General features: G+C 35.1%; 1 protein-coding gene across 1 annotated transcript in view; it reads left to right on the forward strand.

Annotated features, from left to right (window-relative positions):
* The window catches only part of LOC104494203 (bromodomain-containing protein 1), a gene marked incomplete at its 3' end in the record, with an annotated part of 14547 nt that extends 2583 nt beyond the window's left edge, over positions 1 to 11964 (forward strand). Inside the window, exon 2 of the mRNA XM_010137004.1 lies at positions 11808 to 11964. Coding sequence (XP_010135306.1) covers positions 11808 to 11964 — 157 coding nt within the window. The remainder of the gene's footprint in view (positions 1 to 11807) is intronic.
* Between the last annotated feature and the right edge of the window lie 944 nt (positions 11965 to 12908).

The following is a 12908-nucleotide window of genomic DNA, read 5'->3' on the forward strand; positions in this document are numbered from 1 at the left end:
GTGCTGTTTTCATAAGTAATAACAGAATTGAAGCAAAATGAAGATTTTTTAAAAATTATCTTTATTTTTGTTATAGGGGTTAAAAAAGCTCTGCATGAACTTCAGTTAGCTTAGCTATATCTTAATTTAAAAGAATGGTAGCATCTCTTCAGGTTTCTTTCAGTTAATCTGAGTTATGCATTTGAATAGTGGAAATACTTGTTTATCTGGGATTTGAATGATGACGAATCTTTGTGGTAGAAAGATACAGGTTGGCCTTACTGGGTGTTTGAGAGATGCTGGGCTGAGAAATGCAAAACTGGACTACATGAACTAAATTCAAGTTTGTCTTTTGGAGTATTTGTTTTTTTTTTCTAGCATTTGCTATATCAATATGTTTGTTTAACCCTTGAATTAAATTCTTCGAATGTTTCTCATAACAGACACCACTTCCATGTGCAGGTTCATTGGTTTTACTGTGACAGGACTCTGGATGATCAGTGAGGGCTGTATAAATAATAGAAATAAGCCATGCTTTTTTTAAAGCTGACTCCCAGGTCCCAGGTAGTGGACAATTAGGGCTGGTTAAATTAATCTAAATAAATACATGTTTTGAGACTGCAGTCCTTTCCCATAAGAAGTTTTGTTAATGTAAGTAGTTACTTATTGACTGACTTTGACAAACAGCCCTTAGCTCTTCTGTGGCGTTTACAAACATCAGATTGATTACACTGTTCTCTGTTGATGATTCGCTTGGTAAAATGGTATTTTTGTTTAGCAGTGCACTGCAGAAAAACTTAAGTTGACGGTAAGCAACTAATACTGTTATTTAAACAGGTATGTGGGAAGGGGGAAGTTCGTATAGAATAATTTGACTTTGTCTTAATTAGGATAATCGTGATTGGTGGTGTAGTGTGTTTTCGTTTAAGACAAAGTAAGAAAGAACATGAACTACGTGGGAGCTGAGGGTTAGAATATGTGTTCTTAGTTGTACTGCTGGCAGTTCTTTCCATTGGTAACTTTCATAAAAGCCAGATCTTAAAACGGTATTATCATTAGATTTTTTTTAAGTATCATTAGATACCAGGAACAGAAGTACAAAGGGGTATGTCAGAAGTGTAAAAAAACCAGGGACAGTTTAAAACTATTTTGAAGTTGAGCTTTATTATAAATTGCTTGTCTTCAGCTGAAGGAGACTCTTGCTTAAATACTCGTTGTAACATGAGTGTGCTTAGTCCTAGAAAACTGATACCTGAATTAAAAGCAAAACAGAAATGGGCATATTAAAAGGAAAAGTAATTATGCTGCAGATCCGAATCTCAGCTAATTTTCTTTGTCTGTTTTTTCTTTAGAAAAACTCTTATGTGTGAGTTAAATACATACCCGTAAACTAGTAATGAATGATGTGGATCATTTCATGGCAGTCTTCATTTAAATGATCCTTTTAATCTGCTTTTTAATGTACTTTTTTCCCCTTGGAGCTGACACATGATTTGCCTTTCCAGAGTTCTCAAAGAACAGTTAAGCTATTTAAATTATCAGAGAAGAAACATTATATGCTCAGTGTTTAAACACTAGTGCTCTTTTTCGTAAAGAATTAGAAATCAATGTGTTTTCAACATCTCTGGAAACTGAGGCACACAGGAAGATGTTTTGTTTGGTTTACTTTCTTAATCATTAATCACTAGACCGTATGTCTCCTTTGCATATAGGTGGTTCTTTAGAGTTAGTAGCTGGGGAAGTACAGAAGTACGAAGATTATAGTGAGGAGGAAAATACTTGGTGAATGTAGCTCTTGAGGACACCAGCTGAAACTTGAGAATCTTCAACATAAATCTTGCCATTTATGTTTAGTTTAAGGCGCAGTGATTGTATGCTGTTTCCTTTCCTGGGGAGTAAGTGTGTATGAAAGAGTGAACATTTTAATAACAGCATTTGTAATAATTCTGTTTTTCAAAACACCTGTCTTAATGTTCAGGATATGCTAAAAAGACTGGTGTAGACCAACGTATTTCATACTTTCTGCACAACTTCGGTAACTCATGAATTTCTGTACCAGCTTATCTGTAGGTCAGATTTCTGTGCTACTGCCTGGAATGATTTTGAGGGCTGTACACTTTTCAGTTACCAGAATTTCTTACATAGATATCATATGCTAAGGTTTTTGCTGTTAAATTAGATAGATAGTGCCGTTCCGTAGGTCATTTGTAATCTAATTATATGGCCTCTCAGACTATCAGCTGTGAAACTACTGATTTAAGAGTGTAGGTTCAGAAGTTTTTAACCACTGATGGCAGGAGGCGAATGCTTGCTTCCCCATCTTCTTTTTTTTTCATGCTGAGCATCTGTCTGTCCTGTTGCCTGGGTATTTTAGAAAGTCTATACTTAAGCATCCACTTCCAAAGGATGCAGTAGGTCATGTTAGAGCCTTAAAGTGACTTCAGTTTTCAGTGCTGACTTTGTAGCTTAACACTTGCAATAAATAATATATGGGACCACTGGGAAACCGCTTACATGACTTACATCAGGCCTTCTGGCTACAGAAGCATGTTACTTCTTTACTACGAAATTTCATTCAGTTTTTCTTGACATATAAAACTATTGAAGATTGTTGCTTATGTTGTACTGATTGCATTCATCTGCCACTTCGTTTTGTTTTTGAAAAGGCAGAAATGAGATTAGTCTAAAAGTCCTGTGTTTCTGGGAAGTGTCAGAGCAGCTCTGTTATGTGGGGGTCAGGTGGGGAAGGGCACTCTCAAGACGGTACCACTGCGTGGGACGGACAGACAGTATGGCACCTGTTGGCAAATGGTCGTCAGAACAGTGGCATCCTGCTGCCACCAGTTAGTTTGTCTGAAGAGAGTGGCATTTTCACATTAAGAAATCTTAACTTTTAGGGCTCACTTGACGAGCTCCTTGGCTGTGTTAGTTACCTGGTACTGGATCTCTGCTCCATTTCGCGTGGGTTTTTTTTTTCCCCTGTTGCTGCTCGTTCTTGACCTTCGTAACAGCTGCCTTATCCAGTGAGTAGGATGGATATAGAAAGAAGAGTTGCAGTGTTAGCTGTCCAAACTATCTGGTTTTGAGTGCTTGATTCTTTAGTACAAATAAAATTGTTTTGGTGTAGTCTTTTAATCTTTTGTTTCAAAAGAAACATTTAAAATGTGTTTGCTTGATGAAAAGCAAAGCCAGTGTCCATATTCATCTTTAGAAGTGTTATGAAACTAAGATTTTGTGGCTATATACTATACTGGAAGGGGAAATTGAATGTGATGTAAAATGTTTAATTTTCAATAGTTTCAAATTATACACTGAGATAGTGTAATCTGCTTTATTAAAATGCCATTCATGCAAGTATTGCTTGAAGTGGAAGCGGATATTTTAAAGCATATAAATATTTGCTTTCATCTTTCATTGCAGTTCCTGCATGGTGTGTATTTGTACTGTCTGAACTTAAGAAAGCATTTCAAATGCAGTACTTTTACCAAGAGCAAAAAATAAGCAAAAAAAGCTCTATTTTCTTAAGTAGGAATAAGGTGTTAAACTTGTGTTCCGTGTTGTATGCATCAGTCGTGTTGCATCATATTAGAGTTAAGTGAAAGAGAATTAAAAGATCTTTATGAAAGTAGGTAAATAATGGACAGGAAACAGCAAAAATTGCTGAGATGCTTAAAAAAATATTTTCAGCTGTCTTTAGAAATAAATGTGTTTCACATTAACTGATTTTTTTTTTCCTGTGTTTTTATATGCTTTTTATTAGAAACCATATTGCTTCTGGTAGTAAAACCAGACTTCTGTTACTCTATGTCTCAAGGCAGAACCGGTATTTCCTTTTGTTTTATAATTTATCCTTATATTGTCTCTAAAATGAAATATGGACCCGAAAAATAGATGAACAGAAACATGAAACACAGTATAAGCTGAAAGGAACATTTACAAGAGAGACACTATTTGAGAGATGTTATTTGAGACACTGTTAGCCTTCATTCACAGATAACGCTTCTTATTCATGTATGTTGCTTGGGGGTTTCTTTTTGGGGAATTATTTTAAATGGTTTTTTTTTTGTTTTCTTTTTTTTTGGATACTGTATTTTGGGTTGTGTTTTTTTTATCCCTTCAGAAAGTTTTGAAGTGGGGGAAAGAATAAGAAATGCTACTTAGAAATCAGCGTTAAAAGTCAGTGAAATATACTATTAGGGCTAGTGTGCAAAAATACTGAAAGCTGAATAAATCCAGACTAATGTCTGTTAGCTGTTTATCCTTGAATATACATGTATGTATACTTTTACAAAGTCATATGGAAATATTTATTTTAATTACAGGAGAACATGATGTAGGTATGCCTATGGCAGTACCTAATAATTGGATGATAGAATTATCTAGGGAAAGTGGAAGAGGATGCTAAGACTGATCAACTTTGAAATCTTTCTGATACATGTGGAAACTACTGCTGATGTCATCGTGACCTCTTTGCTTAAATAAAAAAAATTTGCCTAAGTCAAGAAAGGAATTATTATGGTGTTCACTAGCTTTGCGTCAGGGGTATTTAAAAAACTTAACTTTAGAGCTTTATTTTTAAGCTACTTTGTCTTGACTCTGCCTTACAAAATAAGAATTAATTAATGTGTCTGAGAAAGTGTGACTTATTTAATGAGTTATAAAAGTGGATTTTGAATTTTGAGTAAAAATAATGGGAAATATACTTGTTTATCTGATATTAAAAGTCATATGTTGATTGATGTCCAAGGGGTGATTCCCCCACTTAAAATCCAGAGGATGGAAGTGCTGTGTCATATTTAAATACACCTTTTCAGCAAAATGGATATAGGTGTATGATCTACGTATAACTTGTTTCTTTCCTGTCTTCTCTTTACTTTGCATGTACAAGGCAAAGAAGCTTGAAAGATAAATTAATGTTAGATTTATCTGTCAGGTGCATCGTAACTATTGTGTGTGTACTCTAAGGGTTTTGGACCACAATTATTTTGTATGTGATAATGAAGATCAAAATCAATCTGGTTTTATTTTTCAGTATTTCTGACTTCAGTTAAAGGGTATTGGGTCTTGCAAGTGCCATATAAAAAATGTTTTTCAGAATCCATTGTCTCAAGAACTGTCTTCTGGCAGTTTTCTTATTCAAGTTACTGAGTGCACAAAAATTAGTAGATAAATACAGAAATTTCTTGTATTACAGATAAAAAGCATTTTTTAATTAAGCATTTATCTTCTGCTTATGTGACTTTAGCCTTTTGAGATGAGATTTCAAAATCGTGTGATATGGTTATGACTACTGCAAGAAAAGGAGGATAGAAAGATATTTTGAGGAATTTTAGGGAAAAGTCATGACTTGGTATTATGTATAGGAAGTTTCAGAAGTAAATTTATGCGAGTGATTTTTCTGAGAAGACTAAGGACATCTTCCAGTGAGACAGAGTTGGGGTTTTTTGATAGTTTCATGTTTCCTCCTTATGAAAATGTTTGGAAGGTAACAAACTTTGTTGCAATTCTAACAATTACCCTATTATAAGTATCAGAGAATTGACCGAAGTAACATTGCATTTTCTTAACTCTCAAGTTCAGTGTTCTACTTTTCTGTCCAAGAAAAATTTTACAAGGTGCTGGCTCAAGTAAAAAAATAGATGCCTGCTTTTACAGTGATGTGAAGCAAGAAAACATGTTCAGTCAAAATCAAATGCTATTTAAATACCAGTAAATGTAGAATAAAGAATAGGAAGCATGAGAGACTTTCAGACTTACAAAGACGTACCAGTAGATAAAATATATACTGTTGAGACTTTCAACCTAGCAGAGAAAGGCAAGTTCAATAGCTGGAATTTTAAAACAGAAACAAAAAGGAATGACTGTAAAGGTGATGAAACCTGCATTAGACTGGTGAGGGAAGTGTTTCAGGAATGGGACATTCCTATTTCTTCAGATCTTCAATACAAAATGTGAAAAATAGTTAGCGAAGTGTAGATTGGTCACATGGGGATCCTGCAGGCTTGTGTTGTACAGAAGTTTAAATGAAATCACTGACAGTCCTCTCAGGATCCTATATAAATGCTGTTGGGTATATAGCTGACTTCTAGTTACGAAAGAAACCGTATCCTAATACTTTTTCAAAAGGAAATAAAGGCATGCAAAAGGACTCAAATTTTTACATAGTTTTTCATCTATTTGTGTTATCTTTAAAGCTGATCGAAAGGGTTTGTTCGTGGCTTTTTGGTTTTTGGGGTTTTTTTTTTTAGTTCAGATATCATACAGTAAATAGAAATTTTTTTACTGAGGGAGGGCAAGGCCCCAGAATTAGTTCCAGTTCCCAAAATAGACACTTCCATAGCTTTTTATTCTGTTTTTTTCTGGTAATTCTGTGCCAGACAGCGTAATTGAAATCACTGTAGTTGTTGGTAGGTAATGTTTGTGTGTTTCCTGCTTCCGTGAGTCTTGGTGCATTCTGTGGAACTTCACTGAGCAAGGCTTCAAAATTCAAATGTTCTCAAAGGTCAGTTTGCTTTGTTAGAATTTGTTCAATTTAGAATTTTTATGTTTTGTTCTGGCAGGTTTTAGAAACATATGCAGTCTTTGTGTTGGAAAATAGGGGTATTTTATTTGCCCAGTGAAGTGGAACATGATTTGATTGTCTGGGTATTACTGTAGGTCAAGAGAAAGAGTGATTTTAGTGATATTAAATAGAATTTTACAGAGTGTAATTTAGTTTTGTTAGTTTTTTGCATGTACCTTTAATACAGCTATGTTGGATGAAACTGCAGACTCAGGACAACTATGCTTAAAAATGTTTAAAAATTGATTTGTTTTAGTGGGTGTGTGATCTTACTTAAGATTTTCATGTTATGTTCCTTCTGCCTGGGTTACTCTAGTAATACTGGCAAAAACATGTACTTGCTTAAGGAAATTTTCTCTCCAGTTTTTATTTTGAAAACCTCAGACTGGAGAGATGCTGTAGAAGTTTTCAGATATTCTAATACTAAAGTGGTATCTGTGAGGTTAAAAAGCCTGTGCGGTCTGTGGAGCGGTGAGTGATGATTAATAGAGATGTGGCTGATCATCTCCTTGGCTTTCATACGTTAAACTGCAGCATAGTTAGTCACCAAAAATACTGTTTTCACTTTTTTTGTAACCAGTTGCTGTAGTTGACACAGTGACATGAAAGTGAAACTGGGAGAGAAAAGCAGTTGTGAGTAGGAAGAGGGAAGCTGTAAGATTGCTTAATATGACAAGAGCACATATCTTGCATTGACGAAAATTATTTTATGTATTTATCTAAAAGATGAGAGAACACAGGGCTGAAAAACAACTTTCTCTGAATGCTTTGAAAAGTATGTTAAGAGTATTGCCCTTTGGAGGGCAGATTATCCGTGAAATGTCTCCGTATGAGGAGAGGGTTAGTGTAAAGCAGCTGATAAGTGAGTTTCTCACCAGAGGTACTGTATATTAACTTCCATTTTAAATTAAATGTTTTGAGCCTCTCTCACCCTTTCAAAACAAACCAGTTTCCTCTTAAAGTCTTTCTTTCGCTTTTATAGATGCAGCATATTTTTGATGCCATAATTTACACTTGAGCCTGAACTGTGGTTTCAGAGTGGGAACTGCAGGTGCAGTTTGAAAGGTTCAAGAGTGGCCTTTTCCTTTTTGAAGACGAGGGAATTGTGTGATACCTCTGTATCATGTTTGTAGCACATGTCACAGTGTTTTACGGTTGGATATGGGTGGGGTTGGGGAAGGGAACCAGTAATGACTTTCTCAGTTGCGTGTGGCACAAATAAAAACATTTTGAAAAATGTTTTGACATCTCTGTAGTCTTGGAATGTAGCCAGAAAAAGGAAGAAAACAGGAGGGAGTATGGCTGGTGGTGCCAAAACATCAAAAGGCTGCAGTGGTCATCAGCTTGAAACCTGATGCTTCCTTTATGGGGCCAGTTATATAACAGCAGCTACTGAATTTAACGGGAACACAGCCACTTTTTAAAGACTTTACAAATTATTTCAATGTACTTGATTTCATATAACAGCTGAGGGAAAAAACAGCATACTGTGAGCCACTTGGAGCTGTTTTTAAGGCCTCAGAACAGTGATTCAGGCTGCAGCAGGTTAAAGTGTAAGAACTGTTCAGTTCTGGGTTTAGCTTAAATGTGTTAATTGTTTAAATTGTTTTGAAAGAAAATCTTTAGCATTTAATATGGTCCGTTTCAGGACACTCCTTGGGAATTGTGTCCTAACAAATTCTCTATTCCATGTCAAACCTGGACAGCAAGAACATTTCTTGTCTCACCATTTGCTTTCTGTAGTAACTATAGTTGCAGCTTTTTTTTTTTTCCTGTCAAAATGAAAGTCAGTTGTGATAGGAGAGACAGTAATTTTGGGAGTACTATCTTCTAGATATATGTTCATACATTCTCTTTTTTTGAGCTGTCTTCAGTAGCAATCTTGCACTTATTTGTCAATTTGAACAGAGATACAAAAGATTATTAAGTAATGAGATTTCTCACTGAAATGAGATTGGTTTATTTTTTCCTGAAGAGAAAGCACAGGTTCAATTGATACACTTGTGTTTGATGCATGTTGTAAATATCTGGTATTTTTTATTTCCCTGTATTTACTATGTTTGACTTGCCTTTAGAAAATAGAACACTACAGAAAGCTATTCTTTCTTGGTGTTCTTAAACTTGGAAGATGTTCAAGGGTGAACAGATACCTTAGCAAAAAAATGCCTTTGAGGTTTTTTGTGTAGCTCTGGCAGGTGACCTAAGGTCTGTAAGCCTTGCCTTTGCATGGGGGATTTGTCAGCGTACTGTAGCAGTTAATCCTGCCTTGTGCAAGTCAGACCCTGGATTGCAAAACTATGAAGTCTTCAAACAGCTCTCCCTTGCCTGCCTCAAATATATACATTTTTTCTTTTTTTACTCTTCCATGATTTTTTTTTAAATTACATCTCTCTGCTTAAAAAAGAAAATTAGAATGTGCAGCAAGCTCATTTACAGCCTCAGAGATTTTCAAAATTCTAGTTTGAAAATTTAGTTTCAACATTTACAAATTTAATTCAAGCTCAGGTAGCAGAAAGGAACTTGATGAAGACTGGCGCATAGCTATGTCTTCTTTCATGCTTGCTTTCAGCTTCAGCTGAAATCTATCTGTGCAGCTGTATGTATCTTTGTGAGTGAGAACCTCTTTCCCAAAGTGGTAGTGCTATCAAGGGTGGGAGCTTCAAAATCAGTACCTAGTCTGTGCTACTTGAAGGGTTCTACAGCAGCAGACAAATCATGTCTTATTTCCCCTAAGTGGTTGTATTGTCTGTCAAAATCTAAAGTATTTTGGACAGTAAAAGTCTACTGGGAGTATCTGACTAAGCAAAAAGATGATCAGAGAACTGTGCTATAGTTACTGGGTGGTTAGGGTCTAACAGCAGATGTCTTATCCCCACTTTATCAATAGGATCATAGGGTAGAGGCTCTGTAGATACCTGCCATGTGAAGAAGCTTTGACCTCTCTGTTTTGAGAAATTAAGGAGCGGTTGGTGGTATATTGCCACTATTCAAGTCTGCTGTCTAAACGAAATATGAACAGCTAGTATTTGTTTGGTTGTATTTGGAAGGAAGGCAGAGAGGAATAGATTCCTTCTTGTTAGGTAACTTGTGTGTGCTCCAAATTACCTTCTGTTTATTTGTGTTTTGAAAGTTGTAGAGTATCTCTTGTGAACATCTTCCCTAAGCTTATTCTAGCACTTTACTGTTCTAAATTATCTATGAATAGAATTGTTCATTACGTGAATGGGCAAATGTACTTAAAGCTGTTACTAAAAACGTTTGCTTAGTCTTGCCACATCTGATGGGCGTGAAGCCAAGGCACCTTTCTTCATGTTTCTCTGATCTTTCCAAATAGGTATACATTTGGCTGTGCTCTTTATTTGGCTCAGTTCAGTAGGTTTTGCTGTTTCCAAGAGAGAGGTGTCAAAGTAATTATTTTTTTTATTACTTTCTATAATTAATAGTAATTTTGTTGTGTTTTAAGTTTAATATGGTCATCTCAAGGTCTGTTTAGCATTAAGTCTTTGTGGAGACTGCCTCTACCCTTCAGTGGAAGACTTAAAAGATAGTCCTAAGTCCATCTGCAGACTTTCTAAGCTTTAAGTTAAGCTAAATTTTTTCAAGAATGCTTAACTGATTTAGTTATTGATTGAAAAAGAATGTCACTGAAGAACCGAAGCACACAATGGCACTGTACTTTGAAGAAAATCCCTGTTTGCTCAGCCTTTACCCTGCAATGACTGGAAGCTCTGTAGGTAGTTAGTGTAGCACTGAGTAGATCTATTGCACCTTACCTGTGACATAGCTCAGAAAAATCTACCAGGGATAGGTGGCCTTTGCTGACCTTAGGGTAGATTCACTCCTGTATCTTTCTGAAAAATATCCTTTAAGTTTCCCAGATATTCTTAAAAATAATTTTACTGGAGGTATACCTTTACATTTTGTTTAGGTATTTAACTGCTTTTCTTCAGTCGCTTACCTGAGAAACTGCTTTATTCCCAATATTAGAAGGAAGAAAGAAGAAAAACACTAATGTGTATATGTTCATGATTTTTATCTATCTATCACGGGCCTTGTGGTCATGCTCTACAAATCAGACACTTCTTGAATTTAATTTTGTCTACTTTAGTATGAAATTTTACTGGAGAATCTCTGATAAACCTACTACTATCCATTGCAGAGTTTTGCTGTGCATAGTAATATACTGAGTGAAAGAATTAACAGATTTCTGTCTTTTCTGTAACTCTGTTTTATGTTCAGCTCAAGGAACTCCTTTTCTCTCTGCAACTCACCCCTGCCCCCAAACTAATGAACAATCCCTCTGACAATACAGGTGCTTGGTGCATTTTGTATTAATTTTGCAAGGGCTGCCCACCAGTGACAAATACCTGCAGTGTCATACAAAGACAAAACCTTTGCATTCTACAACCATTAACATTTTGGGGGGCGTAAGATCTGTTTTGGATAAACTGGTTTTTGAACGTAAGTTTTAAGAGGTTAGTGTTGTGTGTGAAACTTGGAATATTTTAGCATATGTATTGAAAAAATAGAAACCAAGATTGTTGCATGCTTTCCTAGAGTATTTGTAATCAGAGTATGTATAAATATTATTTGCACCTGTTAAAAAACAAGTTTGGAAAATATACTGTTTATTTAATCAAGATATTTTGCTAAAGTTTGCGTCATCTCGCATTTTTTCTTGTGGATATTTTCGTTGTATGTGTGGGGTAAAATCATAAGTGTTCTGTTTTAAATCTTTTTCTTTGCTTTATTTAACAAAAATTTAATATTTGTACATGAGTAATAGAAGCTTTCTGTTGCACTTTTTAATATAAAAAGGATTGAAGACACATTGTCTTTAAAATAAACTATTAATTCTGTTTGAAGATGGCAACACATGATCTGAAAGCTTTCAGAGGCATTTAGAGCTTTTTTTCTGATTTTATTTTCAATAGGAAAATTATTCTGAAATTCATGTTAAAGCTTTATTCTCAGCTCTGATCTGGGATTGCTCTTGAGGTAATGATAATGAGAAAATTGATACCCTTCAGCTGAAGCACCTTAATGTATTTGGTAGAAATTAACAGTGTCAAGCAGATGTATTTGATTGTAATCTGCTGCTCAGAATTAATTGTATTGAAAGAGATGTCACTGAAAGAAATTAGTAATATGTTGATCACCGCTGTTGTTACATTGTACATTTATATATATGATGTTTAACTTCCATAGACAAATACATTTTATGCTTTGCTGTGAAAAATACAATATCAGTTTTTCCATATTTTAGATTAAATAAGATTATGAATCAGGTGGCCATTCAGCGGAAGAAGCAGTTTGTTGAACGAGTGCACAGTTACTGGTTGCTTAAAAGACTGTCTAGGAATGGTGTTCCTCTGTTGAGAAGGCTGCAGTCCAGTTTACAATCACAAAGAAACACACAACAGGTATGTGACACACTTTTTACTTATAAGAAGAAATCAGAAAATCTCTATTTTATAGAGTAAAAAATGAACCGGGAAACATAGCAGAGAGTAAAAGCTTTCTCTTATTCAGTACTGGGTAAATTCTTTCCCTTAAGTAATATGACCTATACTGCAAATTGGACCTTATCTAATCCTTTTCAATTTGCGAGATAAGAAAATATTTGTGCAGGTTTTTCTTTTGTTTTGTTAAATGTTTCACAGAAATACTGTCACCAAAACAATCCTAATACTGCTGTCCATTGAGTAGTATTGCGGGGGTTTTTTTGGAATTCATTCCTAAGTGTGCTGTGAGTTAGTAACAAAAAATAAATTTTATTTAAAATTCATCAAAACATGCAAAGCAAATGTTGTCTTTGACACTTTTAACTGAGAAAAATGAGGATTTTTGCAGAGTAAAGGTTAGATGTGATAGTTTACCGTTTTCACATTGAGATCTTTATTGCCCCCCTTGATTGGTACTAACAGAACAATGAGCAGGTTGTTGATGAAGTTCAAAGACTTGTTTCAACTTTTAGTTTCACTTTTGTTAACAGTTAAGTGAAATGGTAGACAAGTATCATTTTGTGCTGATATTTTGTCTAGTAAAACTCATTCTAGCTAAAGTACGTGTAGGTTAGTTGAAGCTGTGTGCATTTACCAGTCGAAATTACTGAAAAACAGTCACTCCGATATGTATCAGATTCAGAAAGTGGTACTCATCTGCTGCCCTTTTTGTAACATGAACAGCTCTTCAGTGACATTGGAGGTTTTGGCAGGTCTTTAATTGTTTTGGTTTGAAGACACTGCATAGCTTAAAAAATATTTAAAGCAACTTTTCTAATTCTGTCTGTGGATCCATGTGTGTAGACCTGGCAATGCTGTGAAGCATCATGATGTAGAAATTATTACTGCATCCCAGTTACCTC

Source organism: Buceros rhinoceros, unplaced genomic scaffold, assembly GCF_000710305.1.
Source record: "Buceros rhinoceros silvestris isolate BGI_N320 unplaced genomic scaffold, ASM71030v1 scaffold43225, whole genome shotgun sequence".
Classification (NCBI taxonomy): Eukaryota; Metazoa; Chordata; class Aves; order Bucerotiformes; family Bucerotidae; genus Buceros; species Buceros rhinoceros.